Here is a 24,513-nt window from a genome sequence, read left to right on the forward strand (position 1 = left end):
GACAAGGCCGCATCTAATCTGTGGCTAACGCGTGGTGAACTCTCTTCAGTAGTAGAAGCCGACATGATAGCCATCCAGGACAGGATAATGCCGACGAGAAACTGCAGGCGGTACGTCTGGCATCAAGACGTTGATGACATTTGCCGGATGTGCCATCAACCAGGTGAAAACATAGAACACATTATGGGAGGCTGTCCCGTTTTGGCCAACGCAGCCTACACCGAGCGCCACAACAACGTGGCCCGTATTGTTCATCGACAACTGGCGCTCCAATGTGCTCTACTGGAAGACAACGTACCAAACTACCGGTACCTGCCTGCACCTGTCCTGGAAAATGACCGTTTCAAGCTGTACTGGGATCGCACTGTTCTGACCGACCTCTCGATCCACCACAACCGGCCAGATATAATGGTTTACGACAAGAGCGACCGCAAAGTCACCATCATCGATGTCGCTATTCCACTGAACCAGAATCTGGAGGAGACCCACGGTCGCAAAATCTGCAAGTACCGACCATTGGCCGTGGAGCTCAAGGAACTGTGGGGGCTAAGGGAGGTCCCAAGAATTGTTCCAGTCGTTCTCTCTGGAACTGGAATTGTCCCGAAGACACTTCTGGAAGCGCTAAAGGTGTTGAATATGGAGAAGGAATTGGCCGGCATCCAAAAGTCGGTCATCCTTAGCACCTGCGCGATTGTCCGACAATTTCTCGGTCAGGACTGAAACAGCACGAGCATGCAGATACGTGCATTCCGCAGAGCCTAGTCCCCCTTTGGCATTCAGAAGCCCGGGGGCAGGTGAAAATTCTGGCTAGGTTCGCCTAGTTAAGAAGTGAGATAAGTCTGCCAAAATAAAAAAAAACACCATATCATCGCAGAAGAGCAGAAAGGATGCAGAAAAAATACGCATGGCTGCAAAGACCAGGCCATCATCGACGCAACCATAGTCGGCCAGGCGGTTTATAATCAGCGGAACCTAAGCATGGCCTATATCGATTACAGGAAGGCTTATGACTCCATACCTCACTCGTTTCTCGTCCGGGTATTGGAGCTCTACAAAATTGATCCCGTCGTCGTTAGGTTCCTGCAGCATGCGATGAGGCAGTGGAGCACGTCTCTGCACCTTAGTGATGGGGAAAATGTGTTGCAGTCTAGAACGCTGCAGATAAAGAGGGGGATATTCCAAGGCGACTCTTTCAGCCCGCTTTGGTTTTGTCTGGCACTGAACCCCCTCAGTAGGACGCTCAATAGAAACGGTCATGGCTATAAAATAAGGTATGGCGACGGCGCCCACGAAGAAGTGACCCATACCTTTTACATGGACGATCTCAAGGTCTACGCTGATTCACGTCAGCGTCTAGGTGTAGCTATCCGGGTTGTCGAAGACATAAGCAGGGACATCTGTATGGAGTTCGGCCTCGACAAGTGTCGCTGTGTCCACCTGCTGAAAGGACAACTTACCGAATCCGGAGGCTACGAGGTCTATGACGGCGAGTTTATAAGAGACATGGTTCGTGGCGAATCCTATAAATATCTTGGATTCCGACAGCTCACCGGGATTCGCCACTCCGACATCAAGACGGAGCTGCGAGACAAGTTCTTGAGTCGAGTGAACTGTGTCCTGAGGACTTTCCTCAACGCGGGGAACAAGGTACGCGCGATCAACACATTCGCGGTTCCCCTGCTGACCTTCAGTTTTGGTGTAGTCAAATGGAGCAAAACTGACCTAGAGGACCTTGAGAGGAGGATGAGGAAAGCATTCAAAGAGGCCGGAATGCACCATCCTCAATCGGCACTGGAGAGAGTTTCACTACCACGCAAAGAAGGGGGACTTGGAATCGTCGACATTTCTGCACTGTGTGTTGCCCAGGTACGACAACTGCGCGAGTACTTCGCAGAACGCGCCAACCAAAACGCGCTATACCGGGCTGTCTGCGCCGCCGACAGAGGATACAGCGCTCTGCACTTGGCGCAAGCGGAGTACCAACTCAACTGCAATCTGCAGACAGTGGAGGAGAAGATTGCAGCTTGGAAGCAGAAGGCAGTGCATGGTGCCCACCCCCATCAACTGGATCGGCCACACGTCGACAAGGCCGCATCTAATCTGTGGCTAACGCGTGGTGAACTCTCTTCAGTAGTAGAAGCCGACATGATAGCCATCCAGGACAGGATAATGCCGACGAGAAACTGCAGGCGGTACGTCTGGCATCAAGACGTTGATGACATTTGCCGGATGTGCCATCAACCAGGTGAAAACATAGAACACATTATGGGAGGCTGTCCCGTTTTGGCCAACGCAGCCTACACCGAGCGCCACAACAACGTGGCCCGTATTGTTCATCGACAACTGGCGCTCCAATGTGCTCTACTGGAAGACAACGTACCAAACTACCGGTACCTGCCTGCACCTGTCCTGGAAAATGACCGTTTCAAGCTGTACTGGGATCGCACTGTTCTGACCGACCTCTCGATCCACCACAACCGGCCAGATATAATGGTTTACGACAAGAGCGACCGCAAAGTCACCATCATCGATGTCGCTATTCCACTGAACCAGAATCTGGAGGAGACCCACGGTCGCAAAATCTGCAAGTACCGACCATTGGCCGTGGAGCTCAAGGAACTGTGGGGGCTAAGGGAGGTCCCAAGAATTGTTCCAGTCGTTCTCTCTGGAACTGGAATTATCCCGAAGACACTTCTGGAAGCGCTAAAGGTGTTGAATATGGAGAAGGAATTGGCCGGCATCCAAAAGTCGGTCATCCTTAGCACCTGCGCGATTGTCCGACAATTTCTCGGTCAGGACTAAAACAGCACGAGCATGCAGATACGTGCATTCCGCAGAGCCTAGTCCCCCTTTGGCATTCAGAAGCCCGGGGGCAGGTGAAAATTCTGGCTAGGTTCGCCTAGTTAAGAAGTGAGATAAGTCTGCCAAAAAAAAAAAAAAAAAAAGTTGGTTCATGGCCATGGCCTCCCGGGTCATGGAGGCCTTGCCAACCCGCTGTCTCCCGGGCAAAGGAGATACACCCAATAAAATGGAGCTACGATCACGAAGAATAATTAGAATGCGATCACCCGAGGAGGGTCCCCGAACTGGAGCTGGTCCTGGAACGGGCGTAAGAGCGAGCGGCCAGCGGCTGGAGGGCGATGTGCAAGAGCGGGCCACCAGCCGGGTTCAACCCGAAGAGCTACCGCCACACGGAAACAGCAGCCATCGACATCACCCAAGAAACGCTGCGCCTACGAGACGTGTTGCGACTGCCAGACGACAGTCGTCCACACTTGTGGGTACCACTAGGCGCCGGATCATGTGGACACACGAAATGAATGAATTCGTGATCCGCGCCTATTACATCTGCACTGCTTTGGAGACGGACATGAGCGGTCGCCCTCGAATACTAACAATGTTCGAGGAAGCGTATCCAGAGTTCGTCGGGAGGCTTGATCAGAACGCGATGAACGCGAGGCGTAGAGCGATAGTACGCAACAACATGCTCTCCCAAACGCAAATCGACGAGATCAAGCAGCAGGTGCAGAGAGAAATAAGCTCCAGGAACAACAGAGCAAGCGATGTGTCGAGACGAAGTTCAGTACGGCTGAGCAATTCATTCGCGAGTGGGGCACGCGAATCAGCACCAGTGGAGGCCACAGTACTACAACCCCCTGAGCCGGAAGACCCACAGCCAGATCAACAACTACTACGCGATCTGGTCTTCCACTACGACGAGGCGATCTCACAGTTCCGCGACACAGACCCATTGTCGCGCCCCAGGATCCCGAAGTTGCAGCATTCCCGCAGGCTGACAAGTGCAGTAAAGCTCATGAACGAGCACGTTCTTCCGCTGCACTTGGTTGATGCTGAGAACATGGAGGAGCTGCAACTGAAAGTTTACTGTGCTGCTGTGGCGACCGCCAAAAGTTTAGGATACCGTATTAGGCCAAGAGGCGGACTGCTCCAACATCTCCGTGAAAGGCGTGAGCCTCCATGGCGAAGGAGATTGGAGCAACGGATCCTAAACAAGCGCGCCGCAATTGGAAGACTGATGGCGTACAAAAGAGGCAGCAGATCGGCGAAATTATGTCGCCAAGTTGCTGTGATCGTGCGGCCTACTGAACTTCGCCAGCTGGGAGCTCACCAGCTGACGGAAAAACTCGACACACTGGTACAGCAATTGAGCGTCCTAACTAAACGGCTGAAACGTTACTCTGACTCTGCAAAGCGCCAGGAACAAAATCGGATGTTCAGAGATAACGAAAAAGCGTTCTACGACCACATTAGCGACGAGAAGCCCGACTACCGCGAAGGTTTGCCAGATATTAGCGATGTGACGAACTTCTGGGCTGGTATTTGGGAGACCCCAGTACAACATCGCGACGGGCAAATGTGGTTAAGACGGGAGGAGGAGAGTTGTGGTGAAATTGGAGAGATGCCAGCTATCATCGTCGAAGAGAACGATGTCCGCGAAGCCTCGCGGTACCTGAGGAACTGGGCAGCACCGGGCCCCGATGGTGTTCAGAACTTCTGGCACAAGAAGCTGACCGTCGCACATCAAAAGATAGCTGAGTGCTTCAACAAGGTGCTACGTGACCCACACAACCTCCCTGAATTCGCCACCCGTGGCGTCACATTCCTCCTCCCGAAAGACAGCAACACATTGAACCCATCAAAGTACAGGCCGATAACGTGCCTATCGAGTCTGTACAAGATATTAAGCAGCATCATAACCGCCAAAGTTTCTGCCCACTGCGAACAACACCATATCATCGCAGAAGAGCAGAAAGGATGCAGAAAAAATACGCATGGCTGCAAAGACCAGGCCATCATCGACGCAACCATAGTCGGCCAGGCGGTTTATAATCAGCGGAACCTAAGCATGGCCTATATCGATTACAGGAAGGCTTATGACTCCATACCTCACTCGTTTCTCGTCCGGGTATTGGAGCTCTACAAAATTGATCCCGTCGTCGTTAGGTTCCTGCAGCATGCGATGAGGCAGTGGAGCACGTCTCTGCACCTTAGTGATGGGGAAAATGTGTTGCAGTCTAGAACGCTGCAGATAAAGAGGGGGATATTCCAAGGCGACTCTTTCAGCCCGCTTTGGTTTTGTCTGGCACTGAACCCCCTCAGTAGGACGCTCAATAGAAACGGTCATGGCTATAAAATAAGGTATGGCGACGGCGCCCACGAAGAAGTGACCCATACCTTTTACATGGACGATCTCAAGGTCTACGCTGATTCACGTCAGCGTCTAGGTGTAGCTATCCGGGTTGTCGAAGACATAAGCAGGGACATCTGTATGGAGTTCGGCCTCGATAAGTGTCGCTGTGTCCACCTGCTGAAAGGACAACTTACCGAATCCGGAGGCTACGAGGTCTATGACGGCGAGTTTATAAGAGACATGGTTCGTGGCGAATCCTATAAATATCTTGGATTCCGACAGCTCACCGGGATTCGCCACTCCGACATCAAGACGGAGCTGCGAGACAAGTTCTTGAGTCGAGTGAACTGTGTCCTGAGGACTTTCCTCAACGCGGGGAACAAGGTACGCGCGATCAACACATTCGCGGTTCCCCTGCTGACCTTCAGTTTTGGTGTAGTCAAATGGAGCAAAACTGACCTAGAGGACCTTGAGAGGAGGATGAGGAAAGCATTCAAAGAGGCCGGAATGCACCATCCTCAATCGGCACTGGAGAGAGTTTCACTACCACGCAAAGAAGGGGGACTTGGAATCGTCGACATTTCTGCACTGTGTGTTGCCCAGGTACGACAACTGCGCGAGTACTTCGCAGAACGCGCCAACCAAAACGCGCTATACCGGGCTGTCTGCGCCGCCGACAGAGGATACAGCGCTCTGCACTTGGCGCAAGCGGAGTACCAACTCAACTGCAATCTGCAGACAGTGGAGGAGAAGATTGCAGCTTGGAAGCAGAAGGCAGTGCATGGTGCCCACCCCCATCAACTGGATCGGCCACACGTCGACAAGGCCGCATCTAATCTGTGGCTAACGCGTGGTGAACTCTCTTCAGTAGTAGAAGCCGACATGATAGCCATCCAGGACAGGATAATGCCGACGAGAAACTGCAGGCGGTACGTCTGGCATCAAGACGTTGATGACATTTGCCGGATGTGCCATCAACCAGGTGAAAACATAGAACACATTATGGGAGGCTGTCCCGTTTTGGCCAACGCAGCCTACACCGAGCGCCACAACAACGTGGCCCGTATTGTTCATCGACAACTGGCGCTCCAATGTGCTCTACTGGAAGACAACGTACCAAACTACCGGTACCTGCCTGCACCTGTCCTGGAAAATGACCGTTTCAAGCTGTACTGGGATCGCACTGTTCTGACCGACCTCTCGATCCACCACAACCGCCCAGATATAATGGTTTACGACAAGAGCGACCGCAAAGTCACCATCATCGATGTCGCTATTCCACTGAACCAGAATCTGGAGGAGACCCACGGTCGCAAAATCTGCAAGTACCGACCATTGGCCGTGGAGCTCAAGGAACTGTGGGGGCTAAGGGAGGTCCCAAGAATTGTTCCAGTCGTTCTCTCTGGAACTGGAATTGTCCCGAAGACACTTCTGGAAGCGCTAAAGGTGTTGAATATGGAGAAGGAATTGGCCGGCATCCAAAAGTCGGTCATCCTTAGCACCTGCGCGATTGTCCGACAATTTCTCGGTCAGGACTGAAACAGCACGAGCATGCAGATACGTGCATTCCGCAGAGCCTAGTCCCCCTTTGGCATTCAGAAGCCCGGGGGCAGGTGAAAATTCTGGCTAGGTTCGCCTAGTTAAGAAGTGAGATAAGTCTGAAAAAAAAAAAAAAAAAAAAAAAAAAAAAATCATATAATAATTCCAAAAGAACATTCTTTACATCAGAAATGGCCTTTGACTTAATTGGTTTCATTTTGAGATATTTTGAAAATTTGTCAAGTGAGGATATAAAAAGGAAATTGGCATTGTAACAAAATATATCGAGATGTATGATCTCGCCAGGATAATTAGGGATTGGAGTTCTTACGGGGATAAATTTCTGAGGTTGTCGTTCATATTTTTCCATTTTGCAAATTTCACAAGTTCTTATATATTTCTGGAAAAGTTTATGTATTCCTGGGAAAAAGTATTTCTTTATGAGTTGAAGTGAGTTTTCCTTTGCATTCCGATGAGCGAAATTATGCACATCCTTGATTGTTTCTAACTGTTGTTCTTCATCTTGAATATCTTCTACTTTTGTTTGCGAAAATCTCACTTTCAAAATTTTTGAATTATAGTTTGTTTTATAAATTTCTTGTATAATTCCCATGGTTCGTTCATCTGTCATAATTCCGTTCAATATTCCTGGGTTGAGAAATTGTTGTAGTTTGTCCTTTAGAAAGTTTATATCAAAATTTGGTTCAACAAAAGTGTGTCTGTTGTATTTTTCAAAAAGAACATTAAATTCATAGGATGAATTAGGCCCAATCTGAAAAATTAATTGGTTCCGAAAAACGTTAATGGGAGCCTCAGTTGAGGGTATATAGGAACTGTCATCTTCTTCTGCCGAATGTTGAGTAGGGGTTAATGAATTTATTTGGATGCGTGAAAGTGCGTCAGCTACTACGTTGGATTTCCCTGGTTTATAGAACATTTCATAATCATGTTCCTCAAGGAAAGCTTTCCATCGTTTTAGCTTTGCATTATTGTTTTTGGGTGATAATGTGAATGTGAGTGGGAGATGATCTGTGTAAATTTTTAGTTTTGCTCCGTAGATAAAATTCCTTAAGTTGTGAAGAGCCCATACGACTCCAAGCATCTCTTTTTCGTTTGTTGCGTAGTTTTCTTCGGTCCTGGAAAGAGTTCGAGAAATAAATGTTATTGGTCGTTCGCCGTCCTGGAATTGCTGTGATAACACTGCTCCTATTGCTTTATCTGATGCGTCTGTGGTGAGAATGAAGGTTTTTTCAAAATCTGGAAATGTTAAAACGTCTTTAGAAGATAAAATTTCTTTAAGAGTATTAAATGAATTTCGTGCATCATCATCTAGATTGATGATTGTGTTTTTTGACTGATTTTTCAGAATTTGGCGATGGCCATCCTCCCCTCTTAAAAGTTTTGTAAGGGGTTTTGCGATTTTAGCATAATCTCTTACAAAACGTCTATAATATCCAGACAGTCCTAGAAATGCGCGTAAATCTTTCAGAGTTTTTGGTTCAGGGTATTTACGAATACATTCAACCTTCTTATCGTTTGGTTTTAGACCTTCTTTTGAAACAATAAAGCCAAGAAATTCGACTTCGGTCCTTAAAAATTCTGATTTGTCAGGTTGAATTTTGAAATTAGCTTCTCTTAATGTTTCCAAAATTGTTCTTAAATTTTTCAAATGTTCATCAAGTGTTTTACCGAATATTATGATGTCATCTATATAGACATGACATATTTTTCCTAAGTGTTCTCTTAAAACGTCATCCATTACTCTTTGGAAGATTGCTGGTGCATTCTTTAAGCCAAAGGGTAAACGAATGAATTCATATTTTCCATTATTAACTGAAAAAGCTGTTTTTTCTATATCTTTTTCAGACATTGGGATTTGATGAAATCCTGATGCCAAATCCAATGTGGTAAAAAATTTGTTTTCTCCTAAGTTAGATAGGACTGTGGATGTATCCGGAATTGGATATCTGTCACTAATTGTTTTTGAATTTAATTTTCGGTAATCTATAACCATTCTGTATTTCTTTTCTTTAGAAGCATCCTGTTTCTTTGGTACTATCCAAACTGGTGAGTTGTAAGGGGATCGTGATGGTCTAATAATTCCATCATGTAAAAGTTTTTCTAATTGTTTATTAACTTCAGATTTTAAAGCTTGAGGATAAGGATAAGTTTTGCTATAGACTGCATTTTCGTCAGTAGTTCTGATATCGGCTTTGACCTTTGTAGTAAATGGTAATTTTTCATCCGGAGGTTGAAATAAATCTTGAAAATCTTTTAAAACTTTTCCGAGTCTGTCTTTTTGTTGCTTGTCTAGGTGATCATCTCGAATATTTATTTTGTTGATTTCCTGTAGTTTGTATTGGAGTAGAGGAATAATGAATTTGTTTTCTAAAATTAATTTTTCATTTGAAGTATCTATTACTGCTTTCAATTCTTTTAATGTGTCGTGTCCTATGATTGCATCAAAAGATTTTAATTCATTTAAATGAAAGAATTTAATCAAAACATTAGAATATGGTTTGAATAATTTTCCGCTGGAATATTTATTAATTTTTATATCTCCGCCTACTGAAGATACATAAAAAGGTTTTTTTATTTTGTGGCTGATACTTGCGTATCGAGGGTGAATGAAATTTTTGTTTGATCCTGTGTCAATTAGAATTTTTAGTGGTTCTTTTGCCTTACCAAAATAAAGAAAGTATGGTAGGGCAGATTTTAATCTAAAAAATTTAGTTCTGCTTTTTCTATGTCTTCTTCTTCAGGTGTTTCCCGTTCTTGTGTGTCAATTGTTTTCATATATCGTTCATATTGAGATGATTCTTCGGTTTGTTCCTCTTCATTATATTCGTTATCTATGCATGGATAATCGTGATCATTGGGATTAATTTCAACGAAATTTTGGGGATCTTCATATTGGCCGGTTTTAATGTTGAAGAGTCTTGGTCTCTTCATTGGGTTTACCTGAGTTGTATTTTGAGGTCTATTGCCGTAATTTATTTGTCTAGTCCTAATGGATGGATCTACTTCCATAGGTTCTGGTGGAGGTTGTCGGAAAGGATTTCTGGGAGGTAATTGTGGTTTTGGTTGAAAGGAATGTTGCGGAAATTGTTGGAAATTTGGTTTTGGAGCATTCCATTGAAATGGGGGCCTAAAATTATTGTTGTTATTAATAAAGGGCTGGGGTTTGAAATTGTGATTTCTGAAATTTTGAATGGGATTTGGTTTTAACATACGTGGTGGTAATTTTAGAGGATTAATTGGAATTAAATTTCTGGGTGCTGCTGTATGTTCAAAATGTTTTGGTTTAGTTAGCATTTTTCTGCATTCTACGTTTTGGAATGCGATACAATAACTGTATGCACTTGCTAAAGAAGTTGGTTCATAATTTCGGATGAATTTATAAATGTCTCCATCAAGCCCTCTTATGAATGCATCTATTGCCTTTTTATTGTAAGATTCTATTAAAGCTTTTGAAGCTTCTGGGTGACTAAATCTGTGATCTGTTTTGATTTGATTTGCTATTAGTGATAGCAATCTGTTTACTTCGTCGTAATAAATTTCTAAAGAGTTTCCTCTTTGTTGTACGGTCATTAATTGATAATCGAGTGTTTCAAGATCACGCTTTTCACCATAATAAGTGACAAGTGTTTTCTTGATCATCGTCCAGTTGATACCAATGTTGGAAGCGACTAAAGCGTCATTTGCTTCTCCTCTAATTTTCCGTCTGATAGTTTTGCATACCATGTGGAATTTATTTTGCAATTCAACACTATGGTTTGCAGTAGTATTATATAATTGGATTAGACTGTCAACATCACTGATCCAGTTATTTAATTCACTTGGATCGCCTGTGAATATTGGCAAGTCTTTGACTAAATCGGGAATTTTCTCAAAAGTATCTGGGTTTACGGGAGAACCGTCTTGTTTTGTGAAAAATAGGGGTGGATCACTGTAATCAGGAATATTTTGTGGAGCGGAAGCGGCTTCCAGAGCGGCAATCCTGCTCAGTAGTTGGTTAACGTCGAATTGTTCCATATTATTTATTCTTAATTGATTAAATGCTTCTAGCAGGTTATCCAGTTTAAAAAAATTATTGAATGTTAAAAAATGTTGATAAAATAAATGTTTATTTTAATATAAAAATAAATGTTTGTTTTAAAAATATTTGTTTCACAAAAAGTTTTATCCTAAAAATATTGTTGGAAAATTATCAAAAAATTTTAACCTTACCTGAAAAAGAATTAGTATATATATTTTTTTTAAATAATATGATTATTTTCAATGAATATTTTGGAAATTACCTTTATTTTTTTCTGAAATTAATTGTTTTGTTATTTTATTTGATTAATTAATTGTCACACTATATTTTGGAATTATACAATTATTTGCACTACTTGTATTTGAATCTTTGTTAAATTATTCACTTTATTTCACTTTGTGATATTTCTGTTTTTGTTTTTAGTACTTACATGTAAATCCTGAACATCTTGTGGGAACACCACAAGACTGCGGAACAACGTACTTTCGGATGTCAATCCTCTTTCAGTGACGTCTCGAAAAGCTTCGGTGCGCGTGTCCAGTACTTTTGTCTCGATGTCCTATTATCACCTTTTGATTTATCCAACCGCTGGCGGGTTCAGCGAGACTGGTTGGTCGGGATCCTTGAAGTGTCTTCCTTCCTTCCCAGTGTGGCGGCAAATTCCTGTTCGGTCCACAAGCGAGCTCCTAACTGTTGTGGCTACTGAGGGGCTCTTCCACACGGCTGCAGAGGTCCTGCGGTCCAGAGAGGCTTCGTGCGTTCGGATATTTTTTTCGGATAGTGTGGGTGGTAACTCTATCGTTCACCCTATCACTTCACTTGTCTCACTTCCTTGGCACTACTTTCACTTGGCAAGGTCCCTATTCGGGCGCCAGTTAATCTTAAACACTAAACTTTACTTAAAAAAAACAATTTCTTCTTTTCGAGCACACGATGTGCATCTATTCACTATTCAAATTTAACTCTAACCTTACATTCATTGTCCCTGCTTATATATATCAATGATTTGTGTTTACAACATCTTGAATGTGGGAATGTTTATTCATGGCATCAGCGTGATGCTGATATCGATTCTTGTGAACGGTTGATTGTTTATTCTTGGTCTCCGGGTGGTCCGATAAGTTGTGATTGTTGATGATGATGCAGCTGGATGGTGATTCGGATGTTTATATTCCGCTTATCGGCTATGCGGTCTCGATTTGTGCTAACTGTGCTAACTTATGTTCATTAAACTCACACCGCATTACAATAATGCATACAGGTTCTTTCAGATTAAACGCTCACGCAACAAGTTTTAATAACTTTTACAAAAGTGAGCCGATTTTTATGTTTAAAAACGAAAATAAAGCTTATTTTCGGATATTTTCGATGTGACCACCCCTTTTTTCTTCATGCACAACTCTAACATTACGACTTCGATGCTGTTGAAAATCCGAGTTATTTCTTCTTTAAGTTCCTTCAAATTTTGTGGCTTATTAACATAGCAACGGTCCTTCACGTACCCCCAGAGGATGTTATTTACGACGAGAAATATTGAAATTCTTACCATAAGAGGAAGAGAGTTTCATTAAGACTTCGGTTGCTCGAGTAATACGATAAAAATACTAAAAATACACGTTCTTGTAAATTGTACATCTTGAGACTAAAAATCATCCGATCAGACTGAACGAGTAGAAGTGGGGAATGCAGTGTTACCATCGACGGAGCGAAAAAAAAATTATGAGGAACTATTCGATATATTGCGTGAGCGTTTAATTTGAAAGACCCAATATAAATTTATAGAAGGGAAAATAAGTCAATATTTAATAAAATTTAAAAAAATGACAAACAATGCATTTGTTAGTTTATTTTCTCGATCTAGTTTAACAACACTGTTGGAATTTTTTTAACTTTCAGAATAGACAAAATTGATGCTTTTCAAAAAATTGAATGTTCAATGATTGTTCACAGTGCATTTATTAGTTTTCTCGATTTAGTTTAATAATATACCAACAATTCCCGATTGACAATATTGAAACTTTTGGAATTTTATAAATAGACGCTTGTGTTGGACGTATCATTATAAAAATAATCTCAACTAAAATAATCATATTTAAATCATAATGAAGTGATAATGAAACTGGCTTTTCAGGCAGCCACCATCGTATGAAGAATATCTGAATATGAAAATCGGAACAGTCGTTCGCTATTCATGCAAGTACGACATTTCATCAAGCTGATTCTCAAGTTTTTAAATATGCCCTGAGGTTTTTGGAATGAGGTCATACTTATCATCGTTTTATAATTATTTTATTTGAAGACGCATAGATGCAATAGCCCATACACTGTTCCATAGTAACTAAAATGACGTGGATCAAATATCCACCGATTCCATTACCTTTCTCGCCCTTATTCATAAAAATGTACATGCATAAAAACATTTTTAGGAAAAATCCAAATCACGTTCTGGAGTTAGTTTTGATGTCGTAAATATGTTGGGTTACATTAAGTATTTCAAATCGCGTGAAATTTAAAACGCACAAAACTATCTGTTTAGTGAATACAAATCGTATGCTTTCAAACCGTGTATTTTATTTAAAAAACTCGTCAATAGCATCTTCATTACAAGGTTCGAAATCCTACAAAGAAGCGGAAATTTTTTCACTTATTGCAAGTTACTAAACCCGCGAATCAGAGCCCATTGTAAAATTCATGAGCTATTACCTAATGGCCTAATAGTTTTTATCTAGTGATAACACTACAACATCATTAGTCTTCCACTATTGGCCTTCACTCCCACAAAGTGATCGTGCACTCATGATTTATTGATCATCATCGAGGCTGCACAACTGATGTTTTTTTGTTCTTCTCTTGTTTTTCGTTTAATTTTCATCTGCCAAACTTCGACATGTGTTGGAGTTGTTCGATATCATCGAAAATGATAACGGAAATAGTATTTTTATGGTGAGATCAAGATGAAGAAATTCGCTATATATATGGTCGTTGGGTGCAGAAAATGGACATCATTCACTAGTGATTGTTCACCAGCTTTGGTAGCCAGCAGACGGAATAAGTGCGCTCGGGACCAGCATGAAGGTTTGTTTAATTTGTTTAATTGAAAAGACTGGGTTGATATAATTGTCGTGATAATAATTTGCTTTTGATTTTTCGCAGGGATTTGTGGTGATTTCAATGGCATTGGCCATTGCATTCGGAGCAGCCATACCGAAGCCAGTAAAGGAACTAAATGGGGAATTGGATTCTGTACTGGTGCAAAAATATCGACTGGGTCATTATGCACATCGATTTAGTCAACCAGAACTTTTGGGAGGATTTAAGCCTTCGTTTGGTGTGAGTGATTTTAAAGTTTCGGACAATGCAGAACATCTCCAGCATCTCATCTTTCAGCATAAGCTGCAAGATTGGGATGATGAAAAGTTTACTAGTTCACTTCAAGATTGGAAAATTGAAAAGCCACATCAAGTTGATATAGAAAAGCATACTATCATTGAAAAGAAGGTTCCAGTCCATGTAGATCGCTTGGTTCCTTATCCAGTCAAAGTTCCATATCCAGTGGAGATCGAAAAGAAGGTTCCTGTGTTCTATGAGAAGAAAGTTCACGTCGATCGTCCAGTTCCATATGCAGTTGAAGTAGAAAAGAAAGTACCAGTATACGTTGAGAAGAAAGTTCATGTAGATCGCCCGGTACCATACCCAGTGAAGGTCCCTTACCCGGTTGAGGTTGAAAAGAAGGTTCCCGTGTACATCGAAAAAGAAGTTCACGTTGATCGACCCGTCCCATACCCAGTCGAAGTGGAGAAGAAAGTTCCAGTCGTCGTCGAGAAGAAAGTCCACGTGCACGTCGATCGATTTGTTCCAGTGGAAGTCAAGGTTCCAGTAGTCCACAAGGTGGAAGTTGAAGTTCCAAAGCCATACACCGTTAAGATCCCCAAACCTTATCCAGTGTACATTGAGAAGGAAGTCATCAAACAAGTCGACCGTCCAGTGCCTGTTGAAGTTGAGAAGGAGGTTCCCGTTCCAGTGGTACACAAGGTTGAGGTTCCAAAACCTTATGTCGTTTATGTCGAAAAACAACAACATCAAGAGCATGAAGATGAGCAACAGTTGATTACGCTAAAGCACAAGCAGAACGTTTACCAAAGTGAAAATGATCATCATCAGCATCAACAGCAGGAGGAAAATAATGCCCATGCTGTTGCAGAGCAGCTTGTTCAGAGCAAAGATGAACATGATACCGCAGCTGAGCACTACTACCAGCAGCTTCATCACGAGCATCACGAACAGGAGCATAAGGAGCAAGAACATCGTGAACATGAGGAGCACCAGCAAGAAGTGAACCACCATGATCACGATGGTCAACAGTTGCAGCACCAATATGAGCAACACGATTACAGTTCGTCTCACCAGAAACGTGAATCGAAGCCAGAATGATAGTTTGGAAGACTGTTGATTGTAGAAATAAGTAGCTAATCTGTTGTCATATGCCTAGTCGAAACTGTTGTGTTTGACAAAGAATATTGAAAACATAAACTAATACGTGAATATCTATGATGTGTCTTCAATTTCGTCGTCCACATTCCCTACCTCCGTTTCAATGCAAAATGTCCGACTTCGCAATGGAGTTCCACTCCTTTTCTGGCCCTGCAGTGCAATGCTCGTGAAAAATGTGCTCTCGTCCCATTGTGGTTGATCCATTACTAACGCATCAACATCCTGCTATTTCTCCAGAAGTAATAATTCAATCCGCGATCTGGAATACGCGCGCGCCAGGGTATGCAAATGAATGCCATTCCTCGCATTCCAGCGTGCAAACAAACAAAAAAGACCAGCCAAAAGAATGGTCAGCCACAATCGGTGCCACTGCAAGAATGCCAATTTCGGGGCAATAAATTTATGTGGAAATGTGGAAAACAGAGCGATAAAGGGAGCCATAATAATTGCTGAGAATGGAGAAGGAACGCATAACCACTATCCTGCAGTTACTACTACACCATGTTGTGCCGTAAAAAGTTAGTGGGATCTGAATGTGGAACGGTTAGAGAGAACCAAAATATGGTGCTTTATAATGACCGGTTTCAGATGTATTACAAGGACGAAAATAGTCTGCCGGCTCGTACAAATAGCCGACATGGAATAATTTTTATGAATTGGAGGAAATACTTATTCATATCTAGTGTTGCAACAACGATGAGCCAGTGTGGAAAAAAAACATTCGTTTGCCAAAAAACCATGGCTATTTTTTTTATTTTTTTTTTATCCAAAATATATATTTTTATTAAGGCTCATATGGCGTCAACCTGACGGGGCCGGGAGTTCAATATTTCGACAATGTTTGCCTTATAACTATGTTAGTAATATGTAACCGATTACTCGTGGTTGGCTCGAGGTTAGTATTACAAGTGTTTTCGTAATTGTGATGTTGCTGTCTCCAATGCTCTGTACCTGTGCCCGACACGGGATACTTCCTATTGGGATGCAGCTGTCCATTAATCAGCAACGCCCCCTAGTCTGTACCCCATATCTAGCGTGGTGCGTCTTCTCGACTCGAGGAATCCAGGATAGAATGGTCACTAGCCGGCGCAAACATCAGCTCGTGTAGAGTTGTCATGAGCGGTACAACCTTTGGCTCTTGTTGAATGATCAGTGGACTGCACAACCTTTGGCCCGTGTATCTGTAAAGAGTGTGTGTATGTATTGCCACGACTAAGTAAAAGTTTATAGATCGGATAGGAGGGATATGAAACGGGGACACAACGAAGGAAACATCATTAAACGTTGACATCGGCGTTTCTGAGGAACAGGTATAGATGAAGCAGAAGATCAGGATCACGGCTACCTAAGATATCCCGGACGGGGATATCCGATTGTCTGCCTTTTGCTCTCAGTGCTCTAGAGAGCTGAGAGCGAGCAGCATGGAACCGGATACACGACCAGACAATATGCTCGATGTCGTGGTAGCCATCGCCACAATCACAAAGATTGTTTGCTGCGAGCCCAATGCGATAGAGATGCGCGTTTAGGTTGTAGTGATTGGACATAAGCCGAGATATCACGCGAATGAAATCACGACCTACATTCAATCCCTTGAACCACGGCTATTTGTTATGATGCATTTGGTTTTGATTTTTGTTCTGGTTTGGATTACAGAATACAACGTATGTTGTTACTATCCATGTTCTTTTCGATATGAATTAAAGATGTTTGAAATTAATTTCATTCAAAATTCAAGAAAATTAAAGTGTACAGAAATATTGTTCTAGAAAAACATGAACTTCAATACAATGTCAATGAAAGTTATGATATAGAACCAGTAACGATCATTACAATATACACTCGACAGAAATAAATAACGGAGCTGAATGCAACATCGAAAGTCTTAGTTATATTTCGAAGACCGCAAATTTGTGATATTAGAACACATATAAAGGGTGTGTCACATCAAATTGCATCACGGAAAAAACGCTGTAGAAATTTAATTTTTAGGAATTATATCTTCAGCTTTCGCTTATAATCAGATAAGAGTGTATAGATCACGTTGGCCCATGGCCATGCTTCACTGTCAATTTTTCGTAAATTTGGAAAAATGTCGTCGAACGAAAAAGAGCGTCGTGAATTAATCCTGTGCACTCATTTCGAGAATCCGGAGTTGTCACATCGGGACATCTGTAAGATGCTGGGAATCGTCCAATCCACGGTCAGCAGAGTACTAAAACGATACTTCGAGAACCTAACCATCGACCGGAAGGTGAAGAACGGCAAAAATGGATGCTCCGTCTGTGAAAAAGATCACAAGCGCGTAGTTAAGCAGTTTAGACGTGATCCGAGAAGTTCGGTCCGGGATGTCGCCAATAAGCTGAATTTGTCAAGTTCATTCGTCCAGCGGACCAAGCAGCGGGAGGGTCTGCGTACATACAAGGTTCAGAAGGCTCCTAAGCGCGACGAAAGGCAAAACATGGTGGGGAAGACGCGAGTCCGGAAGCTGTACACCGAAATGCTGACGAAGCCGCATTGTCTGGTAATGGACGACGAAACCTACGTCAAAGCGGACTTTCGTCAGCTGCCGGGTCTGTTGTTCTTCTCCGCAGAGGACAAATTCAGCGTTCCGGAGGAGATTCGCAAGCAGAAACTATCCAAGTTTGCCAAAAAGTACATGGTGTGGCGAGCGATCTGCTCTTGCGGAAAGCGGAGTGCCCCCTTCGTGATGACCGGTACGGTAAACAGGCAGGTTTACCTTAAGCAGTGCCTACAGAAGCGCTTACTACCACTATTGAAGCAGCACGAGGGCCCGACCATCTTCTGGCCGGATCTCGCTTCGTGCCACTATTCAAAGGACGTTTTGGAGTGGTACGAAGCCAACGGGGTCACCTTCGTGCCAAAGGAAATGAACCCGCCCAACGCGCCGGAGCTTCGCCCAATAGAGAAATATTGGGCGATTATGAAGCAGGCCCTCCGGAAGAACCCAAAAGTTGTCAAATCGGAGGCGGACTTCAAGAGAAAATGGATTTCTGTTCAAAAAAAACTACAACCTGACGTTGTACAGAACCTTATGGACGGGGTAAAGAGGAAGGTGCGAGCATACGGGCTTGGGCTCGAAGTATGAATAAAAAGAAAATGCCAAAAGTTGTTTAATAGTTTTTATTTTACTGTCTAAAATTTTCAAAAGGACCGGTCTACTGGGCGAATTTCTACAGCGTTTTTTCTGTGATGCAATTTGATGTGACACACCCTTTAGTTTAAATACGAAACCGGTTTTTTTTCACGGAATGTACACGTTTATTTTTCACGAATGGTTTGAAATATTTCATTCGAAGCAATGGTCATTGGAAGCTGCACTTTTCCCATAGAGACAATTTTAATTTTGGGGTGGTACGAAAACTCAACCCTTTTTTCCCAAAACTGACTTTTTTTTGAATTCATTACTTTTGATCTGTTGGACCGATTCAGATGTATGACATATCAAATTGACGCTAATAAGCTAGTCGTCTTCGAAAAAAAACATGTACAAATAATTCGGATTTTGTTTCGTAATCATTAATTGTATTCATTTACCAAAGTTCACATGGTTTCGGGGCGCTATTTTTTTATATTTTTTCTTGAAGGCGGAAAAACCTTTTTTTACATAACAGCATTTCCAAATGAAATCGGCCAATGACAAAACATGAGTATTTTTGAATCAAATGAATGTTGAATTTGTTGTTTGTTTGGGTTGGAGTAAATATGAGCAATTGGGAATTTTTTAATTCAAGTGTAACTTTTGAAAAGGGCGTATAGATTTTTGTACGAGAAATCTTATAATTTTCAACAACTTTTTCAATCACATCATTATGGTTAAAATATATGTTTAGGAGTTACGTTCAAAAACATTTGAAGACATGTGGGTTTGAATGTTTTTCAACGTAACTCCTAAACATAAATTTTTACCATGATGAAATATTTGGAAAAGTTGTGTAAAAATTATAAGCAAATTCATAAAATTTCATGAACGTGACGGTATTACACGACAAACATATTAAAAGAGTATATTTACCATAAAAAAGACAATAAGCCAATGAACCAGTCTTCTTCAAAAACATACTACAGGTCCTACAAAATCGGTTTTGTATCCGTAATTATTGATTGTATTTGTTTTTTATAGTTATCATGGTCTCGGGCGCTTTATTTTTTTCGTATTTTTTTCTTGAAAGCTAAGGATTTATAAAATAACATATCCAAGCGTTATTTTTTGTTCTTGAGTTTTGATTTTCCAAAATTAACCGATGGTCCGAAAAATCAATTTTTACTTATACAATTTTTACACCGAATATCCGGCAAGCTTCGAGGCCGGATAGCTGGATATCCGGAGGCCGGATAGTCGGCTCTTTATTTGCGAATACGAGTCTGAGAGAAACTGCGTGTGTGCATTAAGCAAATGAAGGATTGCATTTTAGGAAGTAATAAAAGTTTTACATAAAAAGTAATCAACTATGATTAAATTTTCCGTATATAATGAATAGTCTTAATAGAGTATCAAGTTTTTTGCAAGGAATATTGAACAGATTTTTGTTTTGAAATAATTTTAATACCAGTCGAGAAAAAGTAAGTACTACGAATTCAAATAAGCAAAGAACATCAATCAATTATTTAATTCAAGATTATAAAACTTGAAACTGTTTTCAGGGATGAAAATCTGAGAGCGAGTCCACTTGCTTCACTACAAATCAAATTTAACGAAGCAAAAGAGACGAAACTGAATTAAGCCTTACAAGCGAAGCTCACGACACCTTTTGGGACTGTTCCAACGAAGAGGCAAACGAAAATGATGGTTAGCATTGCGTTAGTTAGCATAAAATATGGGAAAGTTAGATCTGATAAAATGTTCTTTACTGACGGTTCATACATAAACGGGTCCACTGGCTTCGGCATCTTCAATGAAAATTCCAGTGCCTCTTTCAAACTCAAAGATCCTTGTTCCGTGTATGTCGCAGAAATGGGTGCGATATACTATGCTCTAGGGATCATTGAAACACTGCCCATCGACCATTATTTTATTTTTTCAGACAGTCTCAGCTCAATAGAGGCAATCCGCTCAATGAAAGTTGATAAACGCTCATCTTATTTCCTAACAAGAATAAGACATCTATTGAGTGTTTTGGTCGAAAAATTATTCAAGATTACCTTAGCATGGGTTCCCTCTCATTGCTCGATACCGGGCAATGAGAAAGCGGACTCGCTAGCTAAGGTGGGCGCTTCAGAAGGCACACTTTTTGAAATGCAAATTGCCTATAATGATTTTTTTCACATTCCTCGTCAGGACACACTCATTAGTTGGCAGCGCATGTGGAGTGAAGATGAGTTCGGTCGTTGGTTACACACGATTATCCCTAAGGTCTCGACGAGTGCATGGTTTAAGGGATTGAATGTAGGTCGTGATTTCATTCGCGTGATATCTCGGCTTATGTCCAATCACTACAACCTAAACGCGCATCTCTATCGCATTGGGCTCGCAGCAAACAATCTTTGTGATTGTGGCGATGGCTACCACGACATCGAGCATGTTGTCTGGTCGTGTATCCGGTTCCATGCTGCTCGCTCTCAGCTCTCTAGAGCACTGAGAGCAAAAGGCAGACAATCGGATATCCCCGTCCGGGATATCTTAGGTAGCCGGGATCCTGATCTTCTGCTTCATCTATACCTGTTCCTCAGAAACGCCGATGTCAACGTTTAATGATGTTTCCTTCGTTGTGTCCCCGTTTCATATCCCTCCTAGCGATCGATAAACTTTTACTTAGTCGCGGCAATACATACACACACTCTTTACAGATGCACGGGCCAAATGTTGTGCAGTCCACTGATCATTCAACAAGAGCCAAAGGTTGTACCGCTCATGACAACTCTACACGAACTGATGATTGTGCCGGCTAGTGACCATTCTATCCTGGATTCCTCGAGTCGAGAAAGACGCACCACGCTAGATATGGGGTACAGACTAGGGAGCGTTGCTGATTAATGGTCAGCTGCATCCCAATAGGAAGTAGCCCGTGTCGGGCACACGTATAGAGCATCGAAGACTGCAACATACCAATTATGAGAACACTTGTAATACTAACCTCGAGCCAACCGCGAGTAATCGGTTACATATTACTAACATAGTTGTAAGACAAAATTTGTCAAAATATTGGACTCCCGGCCCCGTCAGGCTAACGCCACATGTGCCTTAATAAAAAATATATTTTGGGAAAAACAAAAAAAATTGCGTTCAGGAAAAAATTCCCATTGCTAACGAAATCGACTGTTATGTGAAAATACTTCGAATCAATCGCAATCACGTTCCTTACATTTGATGGTCTTTGGACTCTAAGCAGTACCCCAATTGACAAGGTTTGTTAGAGTATAACATATCCGAATATATTATTTTGTTTTCGAGCTATGATTTTTCAAAGTTAACATGTTTTCAGTTTTCGTTCAATATTTCTAAGCGACAATTCTGAATCCAATTTTTGCGCAAGTGTGGTATTTTTTTCAACAAAGACCAACTCATTGCACAGTGGTGAATCGCTGGCTATCGGACAAAAAACGAAATTGGCATCAGCTGTTTCGTAGCATTTTTCCTTTCTTATTATAATATCCAAGTGTTTGAATCCCACATTTGAGCGCAATATCATCAAATCTGATTTTTTATGACTTTTCAAAGCTTGGCATGTTGATGGTTTTTGCAAATTTTTGAAAGAAAGTACATGACTTTGAATCGCTCTGCAGCTTCAGGGGGTGTTCTAGTGTAGAGACACGAATTTCGGACGTTTTTCCGAGTTCCATAAAAATAGAATAAAGAGTATTGTTACTATCCATTATATCACTATTTGTTCATCTATCTTTTAACAATAAAACGAAAATTGAACGGAGAAAAAATATTCATAACTAGAATAGTTGAAAATTGATGAAGTGAGAAGTTCATTGTTATGGTCGTAACAGGTTAGATACCGCATCACTAAAATGGCTACTACTCGGTAAATAATAGGATTATCGATAAGTCCTTTCTCGGTTATACTTCTAAATGCCTAAACTACAGAAATATGAAAGATTTTACTTTTTTTTTCATATTTCTAGACTAGAATACTCCCCTAAATCAAAAAGATAATAATCCATTCATTAAAATTTTCATATCACAGTAATCTGTAGAGGATGAAAAAAATTGGAAATTTGGGCTGAAGATCGCAAAATTTATCATTCAAAAGTTATAAAAAGTGTGTGATTGAAAAAGGAATAAATTATAATTGTTTTGATTTGTTTTTTTTATTAACTGTATTGTATTAATTTGTAATCTAATAAAAATCTTTTATATTTATAGCAGAATTTGTTGATTTGAGGGGTCGTACAGAAACTACGTGATCTTTTCAAGTTTGTGAGTTTGCTTGTGCTCAAAGATCATAAAATTATATAGAAAAGCATAAAATCCCAAAAAAAAATTAATAACATGCTTTATGGACGGACCCAAATAAAAATGGATGCTAGATTCGTATTCAGCATCCCGAAATTATGTAAATACCATGTTTTTTCGCATTTCACGACACTTTTTTGACGTAGAACTACGTCTTTCATTAAGGGTGCCAAATCAAAAAACAGGTCACGTTTTTATGAAATAAAGTTAACGTTAATAATTATTTTTGCCGCGAACTGATTTTGGCGATTTACATACTAAACGAATCGGAAATTCCCTAAGATTTGTTTTATATGCTGTACATTAGAATCTCCTGGTTTGTAAATGGTTAAAATACAAGAAAACTTTAAGCGTTTCCATTTTCCCATACATTTATTCTGTCCATTTGTGTGCTTTCCCGAACAGAGCTGTCAATAACGAGCAACTTATCGACGAGCAGCGAAGAGGAAATCGTAGGATTTAAAGTCTCCGTGAACAAAGGAAAAGAAGAACAATGAAGGGGAATACTTGCCTAGAGTATAAACAGTGGTTCTCGCTGAGGCAAACTTTCATTCGGCATCGTGCTGTTGAGCAATCCAGTTAACTTTGCTTTCGCTGCGCTTCGATCAGGGATTAGACCTCACCAGTGGTAATCTAACATGGATATCGTCGTGTGCTTTTTTCAGTTCATTTTTGGCGTTATTCGTATTGTGTGTTTTTCTTTCCGCGTCATAAATTGGACGCATCGCGTAGTGTGTGAAGAGCACGAAGAAGAGGAAGGCTGACTCGAACACTGCAAAAAGCGAACGCATTGCCAGGGACAATCAAATTTCGAGGCAAGCGTCATCTAGTGAAGCACGCGATGTTGGTGCAGTGAAAAGCGCTCGCACTGAACCGAGCCTTCGCGAGTGTGACACCGCATCGAACAACAGCGAAGTAGGCGACTTCAGCGCGTCGGTCGAAAATGTAAACGCCTTTACTCAGGCAGCAACCAAAATCAAGCTCCCCCCGCTGGTGGTGAAGGCGGGTGCTCTTGACAAACTCATCAGCGAATTCGCATCGATGGGTATTACACCGAAGTACAAGCTGTGTGGCATAATTCAGTCTTTTTCCAAGCAGTTAACATTATTTGTTTTTCGTCATCTTAAGGGCTTCGTTGGTGCCTTGAATGAATGCTAATCTTGATCATAATAAAGCAATGCTACTGTTTCCGAGGTTGTTGATATTAACAAAAAGAGTTTATTTCCCTTGTTTAGACACCAAGAAAGTAAATTTCGTTCGGGAATGTTGTATGTGATTAGGTTTCGCTTGCCAGTAGAAAAACTTCCTTCACTAAGGGTGGTGGCGCTTATCTCGAGCATGAGAAAGTGATGAAACTTTTTTCGAAGCCATTAATATAAACAGAATCGTTTCTTTTGAGAATAACGCAAAATGATTTATTTATTTATTTAGCCACCAATATATGGCTCGGTATGCGTGCTATGGCGAACGCTTGTTTGGCGCTTGATTTACGTTGTACAAACGATGCCTAGAGGTGCAATTCCACTGAGACAATACAAAATAACATGTAGCTCGATATTTGATACTTGTGTTGTCATTGTTGTTGTTTCCTCGTGGTGCCAACGATATATTGATGTAATTATGAGATGTGGAATAATGGTGCTGGTGCAACATGTATATAATCGTCTGTAGTCGAGTCTATGTCAATTGCGAAAAAGGCCACCGGAATAGCGTTCGATGTAAATTTTCAATGCATTGACATGAAATTAATTGCGACATATGATCGCTAGTGTATTGTTCTGCGAGGGCAAGAATGAACAGAATGACATCAATCAATTATCGTCAACTGATTCTACAATGAAAAAACATTTCAGAGATTATTCTACTAAG

The 24,513-nt window shown here is 41.6% G+C and overlaps 1 protein-coding gene across 1 annotated transcript; it reads left to right on the forward strand.

Annotated features, from left to right (window-relative positions):
• Positions 1–13,731: 13,731 nt before the first annotated feature.
• On the forward strand, positions 13,732–15,191 carry LOC129779855 (involucrin-like). Its single transcript, XM_055787597.1, has 2 exons — positions 13,732–13,805; positions 13,884–15,191. Exons 1-2 carry the CDS (start codon positions 13,800–13,802, stop codon positions 15,159–15,161), a joined length of 1,284 nt encoding a protein of 427 aa, XP_055643572.1. The 5' UTR covers positions 13,732–13,799; the 3' UTR covers positions 15,162–15,191.
• Positions 15,192–24,513: the final 9,322 nt, after the last annotated feature.

The sequence above is a fragment of the Toxorhynchites rutilus genome, chromosome 3 (genome assembly GCF_029784135.1).
Source record: "Toxorhynchites rutilus septentrionalis strain SRP chromosome 3, ASM2978413v1, whole genome shotgun sequence".
Taxonomy (NCBI): Eukaryota; Metazoa; Arthropoda; class Insecta; order Diptera; family Culicidae; genus Toxorhynchites; species Toxorhynchites rutilus.